Raw genomic sequence first — 25,722 nt, forward strand, 5'->3', positions numbered from 1 at the left:
AAACAACTTCAAAACAAAATTTTCGCAAAAAATGCAATTTCTGCCTCTTTGAGCTGTAATTTGACCCCCTTAAAATGCTTCAAAACTCACCAAACTTGGCATACACATCAGGACTGGCGAAAATTGCAATCTAATGGAAAAACCAAACCCCAAAACTCAAAATTGCGCTCTAACGCAATATTTGTATAAAACAGAAAAAAACTGCTCCTAGGAAGAAAACACAGACAAAACTGCTTGTAACTTCCGGTAGGAATGGCGGAAAGACATGAAACAAAAACCTCTATGTAGGTCTCATTTAAACCCACATTTTAATAATTGACATCCTTAAGCAAAAATCAACAGGAAGTTAAAAATTACCCCTTCAAAATAAAAGTTTTGTAAACACCCGTCACCTTTTTTCAAACATTATCTCCTCTGAGCGCCTTTGTCGTGTCGGCTTCAAACTCGCACAGGAGAGAGTTTGAACCCTTCTGATTAAAAGTTATTCACAGAGTTTTGACTACTGCTCCGGTTTAGATTTTACGCACCTTTAAAGAACCCCTGCACAAATTTTCCTAAAAAATGTCATTTTTGCCTCTTTGAGCTGTAATTTGACCCCCTTAAAATGCTTCAAAACTCACCAAACTTGGCATACACATCAGGACTGGTGAAAATTGCAATCTAATGGAAAAAACAAACCCCCAAACTCAAAATTGCGCTCTAACGCAATTTTTGTATAAAACAGAAAAAACTGCTCCTAGGAAGAAAACACAGACAAAACTGCTTGTTACTTCCGGTAGGAATGCCGGAAAGACATGAAACAAAAACCTCTATGTAGGTCTCACTTAAACCCACATTTTAATAATTAACATCCTTAAGCAAAAATCAACAGGGAGTTAAAAATTACCCCTCCAAAATAAAAGTTTTGTAAACACCTGTCACCTTTTTTCAAACATTATCTCCTCTGAGCGCCTTTGTCGTGTCGGCTTCAAACTCGCACAGGAGAGAGTTTGAACCCTTCTGATTAAAAATTATTTTTTTCTCTTTGTCATGAAAAAGAGAGGTTTTTGTCATGAAAAATTGAGGTTTTTTTTGGTTTGTCCACTAATTGTAAGTGTATATTGTGTTTTTTTTATGTTGATTTAATAAAAAAAAAAAATATATTTTTTTTTATAAAAATGAATAAAAAATTCTAATGCGGCCCGGTACAAATCGGTGGTTGGGGACCACTGCATTAGAGTCTCAAAATGGTGGCACAAAGGCATCCTTATAAAAATGCCGAAGCCACTTTACAACTGTTATTACTATGACACTGATGTCTAACGCGTGTATACAACTTTTTCTCTGTGTAATAATCCATCCATCCATTTCTACTGCTTATCCGGTCTTGGGTCTCGGGGGCAGCAGCCAAAGGCGGACCCGGCCAACGCTGCTCGCAGCTTTAATTTAAAGATGTGATTTTTGGTTTTACTCTGTATGAACAAAAATTTGAAAATAATTTCTACCTTTGCAAGCTCATTATTCTATTGGCTAAGTTTTATATTCATAAATGTAAGTTTCTATTGTGCCTTTAAAAGAGATTTTGAACTTTACATTAAAACGCTCTCTACCTTCTAACAACAAAAAAGCTGTGAAAACAATGATGCTGTGTTCCACATTTAAGTTCTTTAATGAATCTGAGTGAGCCTATGGCTTTGCACTTTATTATATATATATTATTTTGTATTCTATTTTTGTTACTTTGAATTTACAACCACCTGGCGCAGTTTTCTACTGTTTTCATAATGTTTTGTAGTGTTTTATACTGTAGTTGGACTTATTGTTTGTAAATATTGAAATGTAAAAATAAACATAAAAAAAAAAAAAAAAGGACTGAGGGAAAACAAACAAGCCTGCGTATTTTTAACCCAGTTGGTTGGGAAATGACCACATTTCAATGTTAAATCAATGATAGTGAATAAATGTCGTCAAAAGGCATGTTGTTTCAACTTTGTATTTCTGTTCAAAATTCACTGGTGAAATCGACGTTAAAACCCAAAATTGTATAAAAGTCGTCAAAAAGTATGTTGTTTCATTGTTGTATTTGTGTTGTAGAATATTGGTTGGGAAATGACCAAATTTCAATGTTAAATCAACGCCCCAACCTGATAATGATTAAACCTGGTCAAAAAGTATGTTGTTTCAATGTATTTGTGTTGTAGAAAATTGGTTGGGAAATGATCAAAATTCAACGTTCACAATGCAACATTAATTAAACGTCAAAAAGTACATTGAATAAACGTCGTCAAAAAGCATTTTGTTTCAACGTTGTATTTGTGTTGTAGAATATTGGTTGGGAAAGACCAAAATCCACCGGTCAAATCATCGTTGGAACCCAAAATTTAATAAATGTCGTAAAAAAGTACGTTGTTTTAACGTTGTGTTTCTATTGTAGAATATTGGTTGGAAAATGACCACATTTCAATGTTAAATCAACGTCCCAACCTGACGTTGAATAAACATAGTCAAAAAGCATTTTGTTTCAACTTTGTATTTCTGTTCAAAATTCACTGGTGAAATCGACGTTAAAACCTATCCATCCATCCATCCATCATCTTCCGCTTATCCGAGGTCGGGTCGCGGGGGCAACAGCCTAAGCAGGGAAACCCAGACTTCCCTCTCCCCAGCCACTTCGTCTAGCTCTTCCCGGGGGATCCCGAGGCGTTCCCAGGCCAGCCGGGAGACATGGTCTCCGCAACGTGTCCTGGGTCTTCCCCGTGGCCTCCTACCGGTTGGACGTGCCCTAAACACCTCCCTAGGGAGGCGTTCGGGTGGCATCCTGACCAGATGCCCGAACCACCTCATCTGGCTCCTCTCGATGTGAAGGAGCAGCGGATTTTCTTTGAGTTCCTCCTGGATGGCAGAGCTTCTCACCCTATCTCTAAGGGAGAGCCCCGCCACACGGCGGAGGAAACTCATTTCGGCCGCTTGTACACGTGATCTTATCCTTTCGGTCATGACCCAAAGCTCATGACCATAGGTGAGGATGGGAACGTAGATCAACCGGTAAAATGAGAGCTTTGCTTTCCGGCTCAGCTCCCTTCTTCACCACAACGGATCGGTACAACGTCCGCATTACTGAAGACGCCACACCGATCCGCCTCTCGATCTCACGATCCACTCTTCCCTCACTCGTGAACAAGACTCCTAGGTACTTGAACTCCTCTACTTGGGGTAGGGTCTCCTCCCCAACCCGGAAATGGCATTCCACCCTTTTCCGGGCGAGAACCATGGACTCGGACTTGGAGGTGCTGATTCTCATTGCGGTCGCTTCACACTCGGCTGCGAACCGATCCAGCGAGATCTGAAGATCCCGGTCAGATGAAGCCATCAGGACCACATCATCTGCAAAAAGCAGTGACCTAATCCTGCGGTTACCAAACCGGAACCCCTCAACGCCTTGGCTGCGCCTAGAAATTCTGTCCATAAAAGTTATGAACAGAATCGGTGACAAAGGACAGCCTTGGCGGAGTCCAACCCTTACTGGAAATGTGTTCGACTTACTGCCGGCAATGCGGACCAAGCTCTGGCACTGATCGTACAGGGAGTGGACCGTCACAATAAGACAGTCCGATACCCCATACTCTCTGAGCACTCCCCACGGGACTTCCCGAGGGACACGGTCGATTGCCTTTTCCAAGTCCACAAAGCACATGTAGACTGGTTGGGCAAACTTCCATGCACCCTCAAGAACCCTGCCGAGAGTATAGAGCTGGTCCACAGTTCCACGACCAGGACGAAAACCACACTGTTCCTCCTGAATCCGAGGTTCGACTATCCGGCGTAGCCTCCTCTCCAGTACACCTGAATAAACCTTACCGGGAAGGCTGAGGAGTGTGATCCCACGATAGTTGGAACACACCCTCCGGTCCCCCTTCTTAAAGAGAGGAACCACCACCCCGGTCTGCCAATCCAGAGGTACCGCCCCCGATGTCCACGTGATGCTGCAAAGTCTTGTCAACCAAGACAGCCCCACAGCATCCAGAGCCTTAAGGAACTCCGGGCGGATCTCGTCCACCCCTGGGGCCTTGCCATCGAGGAGCTTTTTAACTGCCTCAGCGACCTCAGCCCCAGAAATAGGAGAGTCCACCACAGATTCCCCAGGCACTGCTTCCTCATAGGAAGGCGTGTTGGTGGGATTGAGGAGGTCTTCGAAGTATTCCTTCCACCTATCCACAACATCCGCAGTTGAGGTCAGCAGAACACCATCCGCACCATACACGGTGTTGATAGTGCACTGCTTCCCTTTCCTGAGGCAGCGGACAGTGGTCCAGAATCGCTTTGAAGCCATCCGGAAGTCGTTTTCCATGGCTTCCCCGAACTCCTCCCATGTCCGAGTTTTTGCCTCCGCGACCGCTGAAGCTGCACACCGCTTGGCCTGTCGGTACCTGTCCACTGCCTCCGGAGTCCTATGAGCCAAAAGGACCCGATAGGACTCCTTCTTCAGCTTGACGGCATCCCTCACCGCTGGTGTCCACCAAGGGGTTTTAGGATTGCCGCCCCGACATGCACCAACTACCTTGCGGCCACAGCTCCGATCTGCCGCCTCGACAATAGAGGTGCGGAACATGGTCCACTCGGACTCAATGTCCAGCACCTCCCTCGTGACATGTTCAAAGTTCTTCCGGAGGTGGGAATTGAAACTTTGTCTGACAGGAGACTCTGCCAGACGTTCCCAGCAGACCCTCACAATGCGTTTGGGCCTGCCAGGTCTGTCCGGCATCCTCCCCCACCATCGCAGTCAACTCCCCACCAGATGGTGATCGGTAGAAATCTCCGCCCCTCTCTTTACCCGAGTGTCCAAAACATAAGGCCGCAAATCCGATGACACAACTACAAAGTCGATCATGGAACTGCGGCCTAGGGTGTCCTGGTACCAAGTGCACATATGGACACCCTTATATTTGAACATGGTGTTTGTTATGGACAAACTGTGACGAGCACAAAAGTCCAATAACAAAACACCACTCGGGTTCAGATCCGGGCGGCCATTCTTCCCAATCACGCCTCTCCAGGTTTCACTGTCGTTGCCAACGTGAGCGTTGAAGTCTCCCAGTAGGACAAGGGAATCACCCGGGGAAGCACTTTCCAGTACTCCCTCGAGTGTTCCCAAAAAGGGTGGGTACTCTGAACTGCTGTTTGGTGCGTAAGCACAAACAACAGTCAGGACCCGTCCCCCCACCCAAAGGCGGAGGGAGGCTACCCTTTCGTCCACCGGGTTGAACTCCAACGTACAGGCTTTGAGCCGGGGAGAAACAAGAATTGCCACCCCAGCCCGTCGCCTCTCACTGCCGGCAACGCCAGGGTGGAAGAGGGTCCAATTCCTCGACTATATCCAGACGGAATTTCTCGACTTCGCGCACTAGCTCAGGCTCTTTCCCCCCCAGTGACGTGACGTTCCACGTCCCAAGAGCTAGCTTCTGTAGCCGAGGATCGGACCGCCAAGTGCCCTGCCTTCGGCTTCCGCCCAGCTCACATTGCACCCGACCTCTATGGCCCCTGCTATGGGTGGTGAGCCCATTGGAGGGGTGACCCACGTTGCCTCTTCGGGCTGTGCCCGGCCGGGCCCAATGGGAACAGGCCCGGCCACCAGGCGCTCGCCATTGTGCCCCACCTCCGGGCCTGGCTCCAGAGGGGGGCCCCGGTGACCCGCGTCCGGGCGAGGGAAATCTGGGTCCATGATTTTTCTTCTTCATAAAGGTCTTCGAGCTGCTCTTTGTCTGATCCCTCATCTAGAACCTGTTTGCCTTGGGTAGACCCTACCAAGGGTCTTTATGCCCCCGGACAACATAGCTCCTAGGATCATTGGGACACGCAAACTCCTCTACCAAGATAAGGTTGCAGCTCAGAGAGGAGGACGTTTAATACAATTTTTTTTTTTTTTTTTAAGTCGTCAAAAAGTATGTTGTTTCAACGTTGTATTTATGTGGTAGAATATTGGTTGGGAAATGACCACATTTCAATGTTAAATCAACGTCACAACCTGATAATGGTTAAACCTGGTCAAAAAGCATGTTGTTTCAACATATTTGTGTTGTAGAATATTGGTTGGGAAATGAACAAAATTCAACGTTCACAATGCAACATTAATTAAACGTCAAAAAGTACATTGAATAAAGGTCGTCAAAAAGCATGTTGTTTCAACGTTGTATTTGTGTTGTAGAATATTGGTTGGGAAATGACCAAAATCCACTGGTCAAATCATCGTTAGAACCCAAAATTTAATAAATGTTGTGAAAAAGTATGTTGTTTCAACGTTGTGTTTCTATTGTAGAATATTGGTTGGGAAATGACCAAATTTCAATGTTAAATCAACGTCACAACCAGACGTTGAATAAACGTCATCAAAAAGCATGTTGTTTCAACTTTGTATTTCTGTTCAAAATTCACTGGTGAAATCGACGTTAAAACCCAAAATTGTATAAATGTCGTCAAAAAGTATGTGGTTTCTACTGTAGAGTATTGGTTGGGAAATGACCACATTTCAATGTTAAATCAACGTCGTCAAAAAGCATGTTGTTTCAACTTTGTATTTCTGTTCAAAATTCACTGGTGAAATCGATGTTAAAACCCAAAATAGTATAAAAGTCGTCAAAAAATCATTTTGTTTCAACGTTTGTATTTAAATTGTAAAATATTGGTTGAAAAATTACCAAATTTCAATGTTAAATCAACGTCCTAACCTGATATTGATTAAACCTGGTCAAAAAGCATGTTGTTTCAACGTACTGTATGATCGTACCTGTACAACCTGAAGGTTGGAGGGGCGTGGCCACGGGTATGGTGACCGCCAGTGTCTCCGAGGGAAGCCACGTTTTCTCGACGAGGCGAAGGCGGCCGGGCTGAGATTCCCCCCCCCCTCCTCCACGGTGGAAGCATCTGACGGTCGGGGGCGGCCGGTGGGAGGAGGCAAGAGAGTCCGCAGCTGCCTCTTTGACAGGTGCAGGAGGAACGACGCAAGCTCTCCGCTCATGTCTACGGTAAGAGCCGACTTAATACCACCATTTTCTCACCGAAACCTGCCGGTTGACATGTGGTAGGGAACCATGTTTGCTTGACTGCTTTGTTCCATTGTAAAGCTTCACCGTCATCTTTCGGGAAAGTAAAGAAGGAAAAACCGTCTGTGTTTGTGTTGCTAAAGGCGGCCGCAGCTTACAGCTTTCTTCTTTGACGTCTCCATTATTCATTGAACAAATTGCAAAAGATTCAGCAACACAGTTGTCCATAATACTGTGGAATTATGCGATGAAAAGAGACAACTTATAGCTGTGAACTGTGCTTTACGTCACGAGCACGCGTCATCATACCGCAACGTTTTAGCATGGTACTTCCGCGCGAAATTTTAAATTGCAATTTAGTAAACTAAACCGGCCGTATTGGCATGTGTGGCAATGTTAATATTTCATCATTGATATATAAACTATCAGACCGCGTGGTCGGTAGTAGTGGGTTTCAGTAGGCCTTTAAATCACCATAAATGATTCCCGGGCGCGGCACCGCTGCTGCCCACTGCTCCCCTCACCTCCCAGGGGGTGAACAAGGGGATGGGTCAAATGCAGAGGACACATTTCACCACATATAGTGTGTGTGTGACAATCATTGGTACTTTAACTTTTGGGGTCGCGGGGGGCACTGGAGCCCATCTCAGCTGCATTCGGGCGGAAGGCGGGGTACAACCTGGACAAGTCGCCCTCATCACAGCAGCTGTCAATAATCAGGATTAATTAACCTAAGGTGATGAATCTGAGTGGCTGAAAAAGTGGAGCAAGTTGAATACTCAAAGCTGAATATATTTATTTTTCCCCTACAAAAATCCAAGCCTCATGCTTTGTCATATTTAGATAAATAAAATAGGGACTGGTGGCAATGTTGCAGAGGAGTTATTATGTTGGTGTGCCGCCATGTGCTCTCCACAGCACAATCTTCACAGCCCTTTTTAAAAAAGAATATTTGTCAGAATCACTGCACGAGATGTCTTATTTTCACTGGCCGACGCATCTTGTGTGGACCTGGCTGGCCCAGGCGTGTGTTAAAGAAGGCAGGCGTACAAACAGTCACACACGCTTCGTCTTGTGGGGGTGTCCCAAACACACCTGGACGTCACAGTCACCTGACCAGGTGAGACGTCAGCCAGTAAATGATGACGGGCTGGAAAATGGCGGTGGCCACCGTCATGTACATGCGGACTTGGGGTTTGGCGCTGGAGCCGGTGGACATGGAGTCCGACGCCAGAGAAGTCAGGATCTTCATTTTCAGAGAGCGCACCTGGTCAGAGTGAACAAGAGTTAGTGGCGTGTGGCCTACGTCGAGTCAGCACAAAGTATTTGACCACTCTCATCTATCTCACTTATCACTGGTTATTGTTCTGGAAATGACCGCCATTTATCTAAATCCTTTCATTCTAAATCGTATGAAAAACTCAACGGTTTACTACTTTCTAAATACAAAACCTACAAAACCCCGTTTCCATATGAGTTGGGAAATTGTGTTAGATGTGAATTATATTTATATAGCGCCTTTTCTCTAGTGATTCAAAGCGCTTTACATAGTGAAACGCAATATCTAATTTCTACATTTAAAGCAGTGTGGGTGGCACTGGGAGCAGGTGGGTAAAGAGTCTTGCCCAAGGACACAACGGCAGTGATTAGGATGGCGGAAACTAGGATGGCGGAAGCGGGGCTCGAACTTGGAACCCTCAAGTGGCTGGCACGGCCACTCTACCAACCGAGCTATACCGCCCCATTAAATGTAAATATAAACGAAATACAATGATTTGCAAATCATTTTCAACCCATATTCAGTTGAATATGCTACAAAGACAACATATTTGATGTTCAAACTGATAAACTTTTTTTTTGTTGCAAATAATCATTAACTTTAGAATTTGATGCCAGCAACACATGACAAAGAAGTTGGGAAAGGTGGCAATAAATACTGATAAAGTTGAGGAACGCTCATCAAACACCTATTTGGAACATCCCACAGGTGTGCAGGCTAATTGGGAACAGGTGGGTGCCATGATTGGGTATAAAAACAGCTTCCCAAAAAATGCTCAGTCTTTCACAAGAAAGGATGAGGCGAGGTACACCCCTTTGTCCACAACTGCGTGAGCAAATAGTCAAACAGTTTAAGAACAGCGTTTCTCAAAGTGCAATTGCAATAAATTTAGGGATTTCAACATCTACGGTCCATAATATCATCAAAAGGTTCAGAGAATCTGGAAAAATCACTCCATGGCCAGAAACAAACATTGAATGACCGTGACCTTCGATCCCTCAGACGGCACTGTATCAAAAACCGACATCAATCTCTAAAGGATATCCCCACATGGGCTCAGGAACACTTCAGAAAACCACTGTCATTAAATACAGTAGGTCGCTACATCTGTAAGTGCAAGTTAAAGCTCTACTATGCAAAGCGAAAGCCATTTATCAACAACATCCAGAAACGCCGTCGGCTTCTCTGGGCCCGAGATCATCTAAGATGGACTGAAGCAAAGTGGAAAAGTGTTCTGTGGTATGACGAGTCCACATTTCAAATTGTTTTTGGAAATATTCGACATCGTGTCAACCGGACCTAAGTGGAAGCGAACCATCCAGACAGTTATCGACGCAAAGTTCAAAAGCCAGCATGTGTGATGGTATGGGAGTGCATTAGTGCCCAAGGCATGGGTAACTTACTCATCTGTGAAGGCACCATTAATGCTGAATGGTACATACAGGTTTTGGAACAACATATGCTGCCATCTAAGCGCCGTCTTTTTCATGGACGCCCCTGCTTAAGCTCTACATAAAACAAGAATGGGAAAGAATTCCACTTTCAAAGCTTCAACAATTAGTTTCCTCGGTTCCCAAATATTGAGTGTTGTTAAAAGAAAAGGTGATGTAACACAGTGGTGACACAAGCCCTTTCCCAACTACTTTGTCACGTGTTGCAGCCATGAACTTCTAAGTTGATTATTATTTCGCAAAAAAAAAATAGTTTGAGTTTGAACATCAAATATCTTGTCTTTGTAGTGCATTCAATTGAATATGGGTTGAAAATCATTGTATTCCGTTTATATTTACATCCAACACAATTTCCCAACTCATATGGAAACAGGGTTTGTAAAAAGAGAATACGATTTGCAAATCCTTTTCAACTTATATTCAATTGAATATACTGCAAAGACAAGATATTTCATGTTCACACTGAGAAATGTCGTTTTTTTTTGTGCAAATATGAGCTAATTTGGAATTTGATGCCTGCAACATGTTTCAAAAAAGCTGGCACAAGTGGCAAAAACGAGTGAGAAAGACTTATTCGGAACATCCCAGAGGTGAATAGGATAATTGGGAACAGGTGGGTGCCATGATTGGGTATAAAAGCAGCTTCCCTGAAATGCTCAGTCTTTCACAAACAAGGACGGGGCGAAGGTCACCATTTTGTCAACAAATGCCTGAGCAAATTGTTTAAGAACAACATTTCTCAACCAGCTATTGAAAGGAATTTAGGGATTTCACCATCTCCACTCTGTAATATCATCAAAAGGTTCAGAAAATCTGGAGAAATCACTGCCCGTGAGCGGCGACATCAGTGTGTAAAGGATATCACCACATGGGCTCAGGAACACTTCAGAAAACCACTGTAAGTAACTACAGTGGGTCGCTACATCAGTAAGTGCAAGTTAAAACTCTACTATGCAAAGCCACAGCCATTTATCAACAACACCCAGAAATGCTTCGCTCATCTAAGACGGACTGATGCAAAGTGGAAAAGTGTTCTGTGGTCTGACGAGTCCAACTTCAAATTGTTTTTGGAAACTGTGAACGTCGTGTCCTCCAGAACAAAGAGGAAAAGAACCATCTGGATTGTTCTAGGCGCAAAGTGTAAAAGGCAGCATGTGTGATGGTATGGGGGTGTATTAGTGCCCAAGGTATGGGAAAATTACACATCTGTGAAGGCACCATTAATGCTGAAAGGTACATACAGCTTTTGGAGCAACATTTGTTGCCATCCAAGCAACGTTATCATGGACGCCCCTGCTTATTTCAGCATGACAATGCCAAACCACGTGTTACAACAGCATGGCTTCATAGTAAGAGTGCGGGTACTAGACTGGCCTGCCTGTAGTCCAGACATTGAAAATGTGTGGTGCATAATGAAGGCTACAATGTGAGAAAGGAGACTGATGAACAAAATAAACTGTACATCAAGCAAGAATGGGAAATAATTCCACTTCAAAAATGTGTCTCCTCAGTTCCCAAACCTTTACTGAGTGTTGTTAAAAGAAAAGGCCATGTAACACACTGGTAAAAATGCCGCTGTGACAACTTTTTTGCAATGTGTTGCTGCCATTAAATTCAAAGTTAATGATTATTTCCAAAAAAAGAAGAAAGTTTCTCAGTGTGAAAATGAAATATCTTGTCTTTGCAGTCTATTCAATTGAATATAAGTTGAAAAGGATTTGCTATGAAGTGCTTCGAGAAGCTGGTACGGACCCATATCACCTCAGTCCTCCCTCCAGAGCTAGACCCACACCAGTTTGCCTACAGAGCCAACAGGTCCACAGAGGACGCTATCGCCACAGCCCTACACTCCTCCCTGGGTCACCTGGAGACGGGGGGGAGCTACGTGCGGCGGCTTTTTGTGGATTATAGTTCGGCATTTAACACCATTATTCCTGATAGACTGGTGTCCAAACTGTCGGACCTGGGTCTCTCGAACTCCATCTGCATGTGGATTAAGGACTTCTTATCCAACCGCCCCCAGAGGGTGCAGTTGGGTCGCCACATGTCATCAAGCCTGCACCTCAGTACCGGCTCTCCACAAGGCTGCGTGCTGAGCCCCCTTCTCTACTCCATCTACACATACGACTGCACACCTGCCCACTCCAGCAACTCCATCATCAAATTTGCAGATGACACCACCGTAGTGGGGCTCATCTCGGAGGGAGACGAGGCTGCATATCGGGATGAGGTGGAGAAGCTGTCGGATTGGTGCAAAGTCAACAACCTGGCCCTGAACACCTCCAAGACCAAGGAACTGGTCATAGACTTCAGGAGGAAAAAAACGGACATCCTGCCCCTGATCATCAGTGGTGACTGTGTGGAGAGGGTCTCCGACTTCCGCTCCCTGGGAGTCCACCTGGCCGACGACCTATCCTGGAGCACCAACACCACGGCTACCATCAAGAAGGCACACCAGAGACTGCACTTCCTGAGAATACTCAGGAACAACCACCTCTCACAGGAACTGCTGGTGTCCTTCTACCGGTGCTCCATTGAGAGCATCCTGACCTACTGCATCTGCGTGTGGTTCAGCAGCTGCACGGCCGTAGAGAGAACGGCGCTCCAGAGAGTCATAAAGACCGCCCAGAAGTTAATCGGATGCCCTCTCCCCCACCTGGCTGACCTGTACAGCTCCCGCTGTCTCAGGAAAGCACAGAGCATCCTGAAAGACCCATTCCACCCCGGGCACAGCCACCTGGAACTGCTACCCTCAGGCAGACGCTACAGGGTGCTAAAAGCGAGCACCAATAGACTAAAAAATAGCTTTTACCCAAGAGCCATAGTAGCATTAAACAGGCACTGAGTGAGCACAATATGTCTATCATGTCCTCATGTGTAATGTTTAAATGTTTTTTCTATTTTTTCGGACTACAATGTGCAATAATGTTTTATGTATGTGTGTATATGTATTCATATGCATGCAGATATGCATCTGTGTGGATACATATACATAGATACATCTGTCATCTCTATCTTTTTTTTTTACTATTTATACTACCATATTGTATATGCACCTTAGGAGGAGCTGCTCCAATTTCGTTGTTCTTTGAACCTGTTCATTGCAATAATGACAATAAAACTCTATTCTATTCTATTCACATCATTGTATTCTCTTTTTATTTACAATTTACACAACGTGACAACTTCACTGCTTTTGTACATTTTTCTACATGAAATAACAGCATTTAATCAACAACAGTGGTTCTCAAAAATTTTCCAGAAAACTCTGGGCTCTCCAAGTACCACCATAATGACCAACATTAAAAGACCGTGGCGTAGTAGGCCTAAGTATTCATAAAAAAACAAGGCAGCTTAATTTAGCAAGTATATTTAATATTTTTGGCCACTGTAAGATTTTGAACAGTAACACTGTGTTTGGATATTCCATTAAATGATTCTTTGGTGTATCGTACCAGTTTGAGAGTTAGTGCAACAATGCTGCCGGAGGATGAGCCAATCAGTGGCCACAATACTGAGCAGTATGATATCCAGCAGCCAATACTATTGTAGAATTTATATTTTTATTCATATAGCTATTTTTATACTTGGTTTAGGGCAGGGGTGTCCAAACTTTTTCCACTGAGGGCCGCACACTCAATAATCAAAGCAAGCGGGGACCATTTTTTTTTTTTTTTTTTAAATACAATATATGTACAAAAAAATATACATTTAGGCCTCCACTCAGGCTTGATCCCCGGGGACCCCAAAAGTTTTTGGTAAAAATAAAATGTTAAAAAAATGTCATTATTCAGTATTATTTTTATTATTATTCAAGTTTTAAATCTCTAGATCACGGGTGTCAAACTCAAATATAGAGTGGGCCAAAATTTTAAACTGAACAAAGCCGCGGGCCAAGGTTGAACAACTTAACCTTTTAATAGGGACCCAAACAAGTTTTGCATTGAACAAGCAAGGCTTATATACAGTAACTTTATAGCGACATGCAAAATCAAGTTTCTAATAATAATAATAATTAAAACATATCAATGGCATATCAAATAAAAATTAAATACAAATTTAATGCCTCTTTTCTATTTGCAGCCTTCTGAGGTAAATATCAAAATATATAGTGCTGCAAGGGATTCTGGGTATTTGTTCTGTTGTGTTTATGTTATGTTACAGTGCAGATGTTCTCCAGACACGTGTTTGTCATTCTTGTTTGGTGTGAGTTCAGTGTAGCGCATATTTGTAACAGTGTTAAAGTTGTTTATACGGCCACCCTTAGTGTGACCTGTATGGCTGTTGACCAAGTATGACTTGCATTCACTTATGTGTGTGTAATAGCCGCATATATTATGCGAGTGGGCCTGCACGCTGTTTGTATGGAGAAAATGCGGACGTGACGACAGGTGGTAGAAAATGCTAAAGGCCCTCAATATTGTTGTCCGGGTAAAAATCGGGAGAATGCTTGCCCCGGGAGATTTTCGGGATGGGCACTGAACTTCGGGAGGATTGGCAAGTGTGAGAAATTGAGGTGTTACAGCGGCACCGCTGCCGTGTAATAACGGAGGGCCTGCTGTAATGTTAATTTGATATTGCCTCAAGGGCCAAATTAAATTACATGGCCCGCGGGCCAGAGTTTGACACCCATGCTCTAGATCAGGGGTGTCAAACTCAAATACAGAGTGGGCCAAAATTTTAGACTGAACAAAGCCGCGGGCCAAGGTTGAACAGATTAACATTTTAATAGGGACCCAAACAAGTTTTGCATTGAATATTGAACGAGCAAGGCTTGTATAACTTTATAGTGACATGCAAAATCGATTTTCAAATATTGTAGCAACCCGGAAGAGTTAGTGCTGCAAGGGGTTCTGGGTATTTGTTCTGTTGTGTTTATGTTGGGTTAAGGTGTGGATGTTCTCCATAAATGTGGTTGTCATTCTTGTTTGGGGTGGGTCCTCAGTGTGGCGCATATTTGTAACAGTGTTAAAGTTGTTTATACGGCCACCCTCAGTGTGACCTGTATGGCGGTTGACCAAGTATGCGTTGCATTCACTTTGTTTGTGTGTAAAGTCCGCATATAGTATGTGACTGGGCCGAAACAATGTTTGTATGGAGAAAAAGCGGACGGGACGACAGTTTGTAGAGGACCTTGGATGCAGTGCCTTTAAGGCACGTCCCCAATGATGTTGTTTGGGTGGAAATCGAGAGAAATTCGGGAGAATGGTTGCCCCGGGTGATTTTCGGCAAGGGCACTGAAATTCGGGAGTCTCCCGGGAAAATCGGGAGGGTTGGTAAGTATGAGTATTAGCGGTGAATGCGGTGTTATAATACCGGCGGGCCAGCTCTAATGTTAATTTGATATTGCCTCAAGGGCCAAATTAAATTACACAGTGGGCCAAATTTGGCCCGTGGGCCAGAGTTTGACACCCATGCTCTAGATCAACATTAGGTCTATCTCTCAATATGACATTTTTAAAGATTGAAATTGTATGCCCTTTTTGTCAAATAAAACCATGTTTTTTTATTGAAAAAAAACACAAAATATGCAATATTTTCACCCAATAAAATTTTTAAGTAGAATGTTTGAGATTATATAATAATTGGAGCCGGAAAAAGGTCAACAACTCATAACACCATTGATTTTTAATTCACTATTATTTTTTTGTGCAATGACACTTAAAAACAAAACACACTGATCCAAAAGGGTCCTACTCATTAAAGTGTTAAAAAATAAAATACAATTTTTTTTTTACTGTTTACTTTTAACACAATGGTCTCGAGATCAACTTCAGATCTATCAATCAATTATAAGTTTTTGTTTGGTTGTTCGTTTTAGGCCATTCTTTAAAAAAAAACAGCTCCGTTTTTTATATGGCAAGCACAAAATATCCAACATTTGCCCCAAAAAATATCTCAAAGTGGAATATTTAATGTGACGTAATTGGAGCCTTGAATTGGTCAATAATTCATAATTGATTTTGATTCACTATTTTTTTTTTAAATAATCAGCCTGCATGGCAGCTGTGTGTTATTAGAGTAAACATTGCAACATGTTCTTGTTACATTTCACCTGTTTGCTCTTTTATAAAACTTTTTATGTTTTTAATTTTTTTTCCATAGTATTTTTAAAATGTGCCGTGGAGCTGTTAAAAAATGACCTGCGGGCCGCACTTTGGACACCCCTGTTTTAGGGCAACAATGTCATATAGAATTGGTTCTCAAACTCTTTTCCCAAGTACCACCTCAGAAAACACTGGGCTGTCCAAGTACCACCATAAAGATCAACATTAAAATTCAATATCATAGTAGGCCTAAGTTTGAATTTTCCTGAAGGAATTCTCCTGAAAGAATCAATAAAGTACTATCTATCTAAGTATTCATTAAAAACAAGGCAAATCAAGAATATTTATTATTTTGTCCACTGACATGACACAAGAGTTTGAATGTTTAAAAATAAAACACTAATCATACCAGTAGATGGAGCCAGCGTGCCACAATTTGAGAACCACTGTTGAAAGAGCTTTACAAACGTCTGCAATGTGGTACAAGTGCAATATTTCACTGTATGATATTTTAACACTAGGGAAATACACTTATGAGCGCTGCCGCCACTGGGGAGCGCCGGTTCTTTAAGGAAAACATGAATTCCACCAGAAGCACAGCATGATCCTCCCTGGGAACCTATTTCTTATTATTTTTATTTAGCCTTTATTTAACCAGGTAAAATCTACTTTCCAAGGGAGACCTGTGCAGTTTTTCAAAATGAGAAGGAGTCCACACACACATCTCCCATAGGACACTGTGGGTGAAGGTAGACCAGATGTACACAGACTACTCTAAAGCAGTGGTTCTCAAAACTTTTTCCACTGTAGAAAAAACTTGGCAGGCCAAATACCACCATGTTACAGTAGAGTAGAAGGCCTAAATATTCATAAAAAACAAGGCAGGGGTTGTATTTAACACATCTGTTTGATATTTTTGAACACTAACACAACACAGTTTGAATATGGGGGAAAAAACACTGTACTTAAATAATAATCAAATCTTTGGTGTACCACTAGATGGAGCCCACGTACCACTAGTGCAGAGCTCTGGAACTCATCCATCCATCCATTTTTCTACCGCTTGTCCCATTCGGGGTCAAGCCTATCTCAGCTGCATTAGGGCGGAAGGCGGGGTACACCCTGGACAAGTCCCCACCTTATCGCAGGGCCACCACAGACAGACAACATTCACACACTAGGGACCATTTAGTGTTGCCAATCAACCTATCCCCAGGTGTATGTCTTTGGAGGTGGGAGGAGCCTATCCCCAGGTGCATGTCTTTGGAGGTGGGAGGAGCCTATCCCCAGGTGCACGTCTTTGGAGGTGGGAGGAGCCTATCCCCAGCTGCATGTCTTTGGAGGTGGGAGGAAGCCGGAATACCCGGAGGGAACCCACGCAGTCACGGGGGAGAACATGCAAACTCCACACAGAAAGATCCCGAGCGTAGCATCGAACCCAGGATCTTCGTATTGTGAGGCAGACGCACTAATCACTCTTCCACCGTGCTGTATCAATTTTTTTTCCGGAAAGGGCCGCATCTTGAAAAGTCAATGCATGAGGGGGTATTTTATAGTGAATAAAAAATAATAAAAAACAATGTGTCTCAGTTTTGTCCTGTAAGTGACAATGTGTACGATTATTATTAATATTAGTAATTGGAATCATACTGGTTTTAGAACTTTGCGCATAGAACAATTCGGATGGTTCTTTTCCTCTTTGGTCCAGAGGACACGACGTCCACAGTTTGCAAAAACAATTTGAAATGTGGACTCGGCGGACCACTGAACATGGCAGCGTTTCTGGGTGTTGTTGATAAATGCCCAGTGTATGCATAATCATTTTGTCATAGAGGCTATGTGGAGGTTATGGCCTCCTGTAAGGATGAGGCATAAATACCGAAAAGGAAAGGGGGCTAAAAAGGGCAGCACGGTGGAAGAGGGGTTAGTGCATCTGCCTCATAATACAAAGGTCCTGGGTTCAATCCTGTGTCAGGATCTTTCTGTGTGGAGTGTGCATGTCCTCCCCGTGACTGCGTGGGTTCCCTCCGGGTACTCCGGCTTCCTCCCACCTCCAAAGACATGCACCTGGGGATAGGTTGATTGGCAACACTGAATGGTCCCTAATATGTGAATGTTGTCTGTCTATCTGTGTTGGCCCTGCGATGAGTGGCGACTTGTCCAGGGTGTACCCCGCCTTCCGCCCGATTGCAGGTGAGATAGGCTCCAGCACCGCCCGCAACCCCAAAATGGACAAGTGGTAGAAAATGGCTGGATGGATGGATTCAAAATTTCATCTATTAACTTTTTCTTTTTCTAACTTACTGCCATTCTTATTTTTTTTTGGACCAACAAAACTGGCAAATGGCCCCTTGGCCGTACTTTGGACACCCTTGATCTAAGAATACATTTTTGCCACCTCTTCCATTAAAGAAAACTAGTATAGAACCGCAAAATGTAAAACAGCTTATAAACGTTTTAAAAGTTTTCCTCATGTTTCATTTCACAGCAAAAGCAATCTGTCCATGTGACTTTAAAGACTTTTCCCTTTTCTTTTATGGTGAGTATCCAAGGTCCTGCACCGTCCATAGGCCGAGATTGCCATCCTTGCCCCTCAGGACTCAGCCTGTGCGCACTCACGGCCTCACAGACGGTCATACATGATAAAACTTGTTTTAAAAATGATAAAGAAAAATTCGAAGGAAGGCAGAAGAGCCACATGTGGCACGTACCCCAGTTTGACCTTGATTATTTGAAACTTTTATTAGTAGATTTCACAGTACATATTTCGTACGATTGACCACTAAATGGTAACACCCCAATAATTAATTAATGGTGACAACCACTGCTCTGAAGTACACTGATCTACAAAGGTGTTATCCTTTGTGAAATGTGAGGCAAAGTGTGTAGAAAGGACTTACTATGAAGAACATGAGGGCACAAGAGGACCAGGCCAGGGCCACAAAGTAGCCGTCGCTGCCAAAGAGCAAGCCACACAGCAAGGTGAAGATCATCCTGGAGAGAAGACAACATTTAGCAGCTGGTGCGGGTTTCAATAAGTCAAATTTTTCAGTCCATAGTGGATCTAGCATAATATTGTGAGAGTCCAGCCCATAGTGGATCTAACATAATAGTGAGAGTCCAGCCCATATTGGACCTAACATAATAGTGAGAGTCCAGTCCATAGTGGATCTAACATAATAGTGGGAGTCCAGTCCATAGTGGATCTAACATAATAGTGAGAGTCCAGTCCATAATGGATCTAACATAATAGTGTGAGAGTCCATCCCATAGTGGATCTAACATAATAGTGAGAGTCCAGCCCATAGTGGACCTAACATAATAGTGAGAGTCCAGTCCATAGTGGATCTAACATAATAGTGTGAGTCCAGTCTATAGTGGATCTAACATAATAGTGTGAGAGTCCAGTCCATAGTGGATCTAACGTATTAGTGTGAGAGTCCAGACCACAGTGGATCTAACATAATAGTGTGAGAGTCCAGTCTATAGTGGATCTAAAATAATAGTGTGAGAGTCCAGTCCATAGCAAATCTAACATAATAGTGTGAGAGTCCAGTCCATAGTGGATCTAACATATTAGTGTGAGAGTCCAGTCCACAGTGGATCTAACATAATAGTGTGAGAGTCCAGTCCACAGTGGCTCTAACATAATATTGTGAGAGTCCAGTCCACAGCGAATCTAACATAATAGTGTGAGAGTCCAGCCCAAAGTGGATCTAACATAATAGTGTGAGAGTCCAGTCCATAGTAAATCTAACATAATATTGTGAGTGTCCAGTCCATAGTGGATCTAACATTATAGTGTGAGAGTCCAGTCCATAGTAAATCTAACATAATAGTGTGAGTCCAGTCCCTAGTGGATCTAACATATTAGTGTGAGAGTCCAGTCCACAGTGGATCTAACATAATAGTGTGAGAGTCCAGTCTATAGTGTCTCTAACATAATAGTGTGAGAGTCCAGTCCATAGTGGATCTAACATAATAGTGAGAGTCCAGTCCATAATGGATCTAACATAATAGTGTGAGAGTCCAGCCCATAGTGGATCTAACATGATAGTGAGAGTCCAGTCCATAATGGATCTAGTTAATAGTGTGAGAGTCCAGTCCATAATGGATCGAACATAATAGTGTGAGAGTCCAACCCATAGTGGATCCAACATAATAGTGTGAGAGTCCAGTCCAAAGTGGATCTAGTTAATAGTGTGAGAGTCCAGTCCATAGTGGATCTAACATAATAGTGTGAGAGTCCAGTCCATAGTGGATCCAACATAATAGTGTGAGAGTCCAGTCCATAGTAGATCTAGTTAATAGTGTGAGAGTCCAGTCCATAGTGGATCTAACATAATAGTGTGAGAGTCCAGCCCATAGTGGATCCAATATAATAGTGTGAGTCCAGTCCATAGTGGATCAAACATAATACTATGAGAGTCTAGCCCATAGAGGATCTAGTTAATAGTGTGAAGAGTCCAGTCCATAGCGAATCTAACATAATAGTGTGAGAGTCCAGTCCATAGTGGATCTAACATAATAGTGTGAGAGTCCAGTCCACAGTGGATCTAACATAGTAGTGTGAGAGTCCAGTCCATAGTGGATCTAACATATTAGTGTGAGAGTCCAGTCCATAGTGGATCTAACATAATAGTGTGAGTCCAGTCTATAGTGGATCTAACATAATAGTGTGAGAGTCCAGTCCATAGTGGATCTAACGTATTAGTGTGAGAGTCCAGTCCACAGTGGATCTAACATAATAGTGTGAGAGTCCAGTCTATAGTGGATCTAAAATAATAGTGTGAGAGTCCAGTCCATAGCGAATCTAACATAATAGTGTGAGAGTCCAGTCCATAGTGGATCTAACATATTAGTGTGAGAGTCCAGTCCACAGTGGATCTAACATAATAGTGTGAGAGTCCAGTCCACAGTGGCTCTGACATAATATTGTGAGAGTCCAGTCCATAGCGAATCTAACATAATAGTGTGAGAGTGCAGCCCAAAGTGGATCTAACATAATAGTGTGAGAGTCCAGTCCATAGTAAATCTAACATAATATTGTGAGTGTCCAGTCCATGGTGGATCTAACATTATAGTGTGAGAGTCCAGTCCATAGTAAATCTAACATAATAGTGTGAGTCCAGTCCCTAGTGGATCTAACATATTAGTGTGAGAGTCCAGTCTATAGTGGCTCTAACATAATAGTGTGAGAGTCCAGCCCAAAGTGGATCTAACATAATAGTGTGAGAGTCCAGTCCATAGTAAATCTAACATAATATTGTGAGTGTCCAGTCCATAGTGGATCTAACATTATAGTGTGAGAGTCCAGTCCATAGTAAATCTAACATAATAGTGTGAGTCCAGTCCATAGTGGATCTAACATATTAGTGTGAGAGTCCAGTCCATAGTGGATCCAACATAATAGTGTGAGTCCAGTCTATAGTGGATCTAACATAATAGTGTCAGAGTTCAGTCCATAGTGGATCTAACATATTAGTGTGAGAGTCCAGTCCATAGTGGATCTAACATAATAGTTTGAGTCCAGTCTATAGTGGGTCTAACATAATAGTGTGAGAGTCCAGTCCATAGTGGATCTAACATAATTGTGAGAGTCTAGTCCATAGTGGATCTAACATAATAGTAAGAGTCCAGTCCATAGTGGATCTAACATAATAGTGAAAGTCCAGTCCATAGTGGATCTAACATAATAGTAAGAGTCCAGTCCATAGTGGATCTAACATAATTGTGAGAGTCCAGTCCATAGTGGATCTAACATAATAGTAAGAGAGTCCAGTCCATAGTGGATCTAACATAATAGTAAGAGTCCAGTCCATAGTGGATCTAACATAATAGTAAGAGTCCAGTCCATAGTAGATCTAACATAATAGTAAGAGTCCAGTCCATAGTGGTGCCAGCAGGAGATCATCTTAAGTGGAGAAAGGTCAGCAGCGCAGACACGTCCACAACTGATGCATGGATGAGTGGTCCACCCTGGGTCCCAAATTTGGACAGCTCGTGCCTCATCTGTGGTCTACTAATCCGTGCCCCCTCTCTCCACAAAGGAGAGGGGGGGCACTGCAATTTGGCATCGCCGTGGGCTTTTCTTAAGTTTTCTCTGCTGCTATGCTAAGCTGCAGCACACTATGTGGTGCGTGATTAATTCTGACCGGGCAGTACAGGTAGCCTACTGTTTTGTAGTTACTTTATAGCGCCCTCAAAAATCTAAACATTTAAAAGCAAGACTGAAGTAAGACCTTTCAAAATCGGAGTTAAGACCTTTTATGAGACCTTAAATTCAAAATGTTGGATGTAAGGCTTTTTAAGACCGTACAGATACCCTGTAATATGACATAATGATGTTGTTTCATTTATGGTACAAAAAAGGAGAAACATTTACCCAACATATTTGTATCCACTGTAGGCGAGGAGGTCAAAGGTGGACAAGTCGCTGTGTACCGTCAACAAGTACAAACTCAGCAACATCACCAAGACCTCGATGATGACCCACACCAAAGCAGTGCTGGCACAAAGTCCGAGCACCTCTGGACTGAACCTTGGTGCACAGCAGACAATTAGCCGTCTGATTCTAAAACCTTGAACTTCATGGTTAAGGGAGCGAACTTCTCACCTTTTCTGAATGCCCAGAGCCATCCCAGCCAGTAGAATGTAGGTGATGAAAGCCATGGCTAGAAAAGCAAAAGGACACATTGTAAAGATTGAAAGAACTTCCAACACGCTTCACATGATATGCAAGCTCACTAGGTATGTAAAGATCAGGTGCGTTCACATCTTGTCTTGGAGGCAGCGGAGTGTCCCGATGGTAGCGGACTTCCCAATCCTAGAGCCACCGTAGAACAATGTTCACAAAAAGTTACATGAAATTACTCGCTTAAAAGTTTCAAACCACAGACTCCAGCGCCATCAGACGCCTCATTTCTTGTTTTAGGGATCTTTACGTGGCTAATTTCTTTTTACACTTGTGTGCCGTGTGTATTTGCCACTCACCCTAGCACAGGGGTCGGAAACCCAAAATGTTGAAAGAGCCATATTGGACCAAAAATACAAAAACAAATCTGTCTGGAGCCGCAAACAATTAAAAGCCGTATTACTAGGGGTGTAACGGTACACAACAATTTCGGTTCGGTACGTACCTCGGTTTAGAGGTCACGGTTCGGTTCATTTTCGGTACAGTAATAAAACAACAAAATATAAATTTTTGGGTTATTTATTTACCAAATTTGTAAACAATGGCTTTATCCTTTTAACATTGGGAACACTATAATAATTCTGCCCACGTTAATCAACATTAAACTGCCTCAAGTTGTTGCTTTGATTAAATAAAATGACAAAACCTTTCTTCTACATATAAAAAGTGCAACCTTAAAGAGATTCAAGTCAACTCATCATGTTTCATTTATTACAGCATTTGGGAAGCCTGTAGTTGACTTTTATTATACACACGCACGCACACGCACACACACAGCAAAATGAGCTAACGTAACGCTAAACGCTAATTAGCGTTCACCTCAAGCCAGAACTGCGAGCGAGCTGAGCTGCAGTTTAAGTTTCTAGAAGGTCAACAGGCTCATAGTGATGTTAGTAATAGTTGTGACTGGGAAGTGTTTTTTTATAAGTTGGGGAGTGTACGATGTCCGCTGCTAAACACATATCTGCTCATCTCGACGCAGGAGCACTGACAACATGCGCTCTGAATACGCACTGCTGATTGGCTTTGTATGTAACCAATCGGATGGTTGTGTGGGCGGGACAATGCTGGGTGCTCACTGCTCAGACAGAGGCAGAAAGCAGAGCAGCTTGTTAAGACTTTAGGTTACAAACTCGGTCGATACACCCTTGTACCGAATCGAAACCCCCGTACCGAAACGGTTCAATAAAAATACACGTACCGTTACACCCCTACGTACTACATAGAGATAGTGTGTCGTGAGATATAAATTGAACTAAGAGGACTTAAAGGAAACTAAATGAGCTCAAATATAGCTACAAATGAGGCATAATGAAGCAGTGTGTACATATAGCTAGCCTAAATAGCACGTTGTTAGCAATGATTAGCTTTCCGTCACGCAGGGATCAAATATGTCTGATTAGCATTCCACACAAGACAGTAACATCACTAAAGCTCACCTTTGTGCATTTATGCACAACGTTAAAAGTTTGGTGGACAAAATGAGACAGAAAAAGAAGTGGCATAAAACACGTCCTAGAAAGTCGGAGAAAGTTGTATATGTCAACAAACCACGGTGCGTTCAAGGACCGCCAAAATTAGTAGGACAAAACGACGCTCGCCAAATACTCGAATCAGTGAAGCATGTTTAATGTAAACAGTAGGGCTGTGAATCTTTGGGTGTCCCACGATTCGATTCAATATCGATTTTTTGGGGTCACGATTCAATAATATATCGATTTTTTTTCGATTCGATTCTCGATTCAAAAACGATATTTTTCCGATTCAAAAGGATTCTGTATTCATTCAATACATAGGATCTACCCCAGTCTGCTGACATGCTAGCAGAGTAATAGATACAACATTTTAAAAAAGCTTTTATAATTGTAAAGGACAATGTTTTATAAATTGACTGCAATAATATAAATTTCTTTTAACTATTAAACGAACCAAAAATATGACTTATTTCATCTCTGTGAAAACATTGGACACAGTGTGTTGTCAAGCTTATGAGATGCGATGCAAGTGTAAGCCACTGTGAAACTATTGTTCTTTTTTTTATTTTTATAAATGTTTAATGATAATGTCAATGAGGGATTTTTAATCACTGCTATGCTGAAATTATAACTAATATTGATACTGTTGTTGATAATATTCATTTTTGTTTCACTACTTTTGGTTTGTTCTGTGTCGTGTTTGTGTCTCCTCTCAATTGCTCTGTTTATTGCAGTTCTGAGTGTTGCTGGGTCAGGTTTGGTTTTGGAATTGGATTGCATTGTTATGGTATTGCTGTGTAGGGGTTTGTTGGATTGATTAAAAAAATAAAATAATAATAAATAAATAAAATTTAAAATAAAAAAAAAAAATCGATTTTTAAAAAATGAGAATCGATTCTGAATTGCACAACGTAAACGATTCGATTCGTATTCGAATCGATTTTTCCCCACACCCCTAGTAAACAGTGTGCTTTATAACAATTAGGGGGGTTTGTGTCATGTTTGTCCTCCTGCAGAAACCATATTAAAACAAACAAAAAAAATGTTTTCCTCTATTTTTTCCCCATTTTTCATACATTTTTGAAAAAGCTCCAGAGAGCCACTAGGGCTCTAGAGCCGCGGGTTGCTGACCCCTGCCCTAGCAAAAAAAAAAAAGTTTACTTAAAAGACTTCATATTTGCTATGCCAAACCAACTTTTATTACCTGTTGGCACCCGTTTTGTGTATTTGGGATCCCCGTAAGTCTTGAAAACTTGAAACCAAACCATGGAGGCATGGTAGAGATATTTATAAAACACTCTTGTGTTAGTCCAAAAATGAGCCCCTTGGAATTTAGGACTTTAGTGACATATTTTGCCTTGGTTACGTTGGTGGAAATCTCCATATATGGTAGAAGTTTACCCGAAAACCTTTGCGCGAGTTTTTTTTCCCCTAGTTATAGTCAAAAGCTGTAATCGATAAGTCTCTTTTTTCTCTCTCCTCTTGTTGTGGGGTGCACGCTACAATCCTGCGCTGTTGCTATTCCTAATAAAAAGTAACTAATAGTTCTAACTAGGGTTGTCCTGATACCAACATTTTGGTACCGGTAACAAAGGGTATTTCGATACTTTTCTAAATAAAAAGGGAACCACAAAAAATGCCTTATTGTCTTTATTCTAACAAAAAATCTTAGGGTACATGAAACATATGTTTATTATTGTAATTTAGTCCTTAAATAAAATAGCGAACATACTAGACAATTTGTCTTTGAGTAGTAAGTA

At 42.4% G+C, this 25,722-nt stretch overlaps 1 protein-coding gene across 1 annotated transcript in view; it reads right to left on the bottom strand.

Moving 5' to 3' along the window:
• Window positions 1–7,795: 7,795 nt before the first annotated feature.
• The window catches only part of yif1a (Yip1 interacting factor homolog A (S. cerevisiae)), a 34,240-nt gene continuing 16,313 nt past the window's right edge, over window positions 7,796–25,722 (bottom strand). The window contains exons 5-9 of the mRNA XM_061900248.1: window positions 22,541–22,619; window positions 22,410–22,467; window positions 22,179–22,334; window positions 18,694–18,787; window positions 7,796–8,283 (exon numbers count right to left, since the gene is read on the bottom strand). Of these exons, the coding sequence (XP_061756232.1) occupies window positions 8,125–8,283; window positions 18,694–18,787; window positions 22,179–22,334; window positions 22,410–22,467; window positions 22,541–22,619 (546 nt within the window). The 3' untranslated portion in view covers window positions 7,796–8,124. The remainder of the gene's footprint in view (window positions 8,284–18,693; window positions 18,788–22,178; window positions 22,335–22,409; window positions 22,468–22,540; window positions 22,620–25,722) is intronic.

The sequence above is a fragment of the Nerophis ophidion genome, linkage group LG05 (assembly GCF_033978795.1).
Source record: "Nerophis ophidion isolate RoL-2023_Sa linkage group LG05, RoL_Noph_v1.0, whole genome shotgun sequence".
Lineage (NCBI taxonomy): Eukaryota > Metazoa > Chordata > Actinopteri > Syngnathiformes > Syngnathidae > Nerophis > Nerophis ophidion.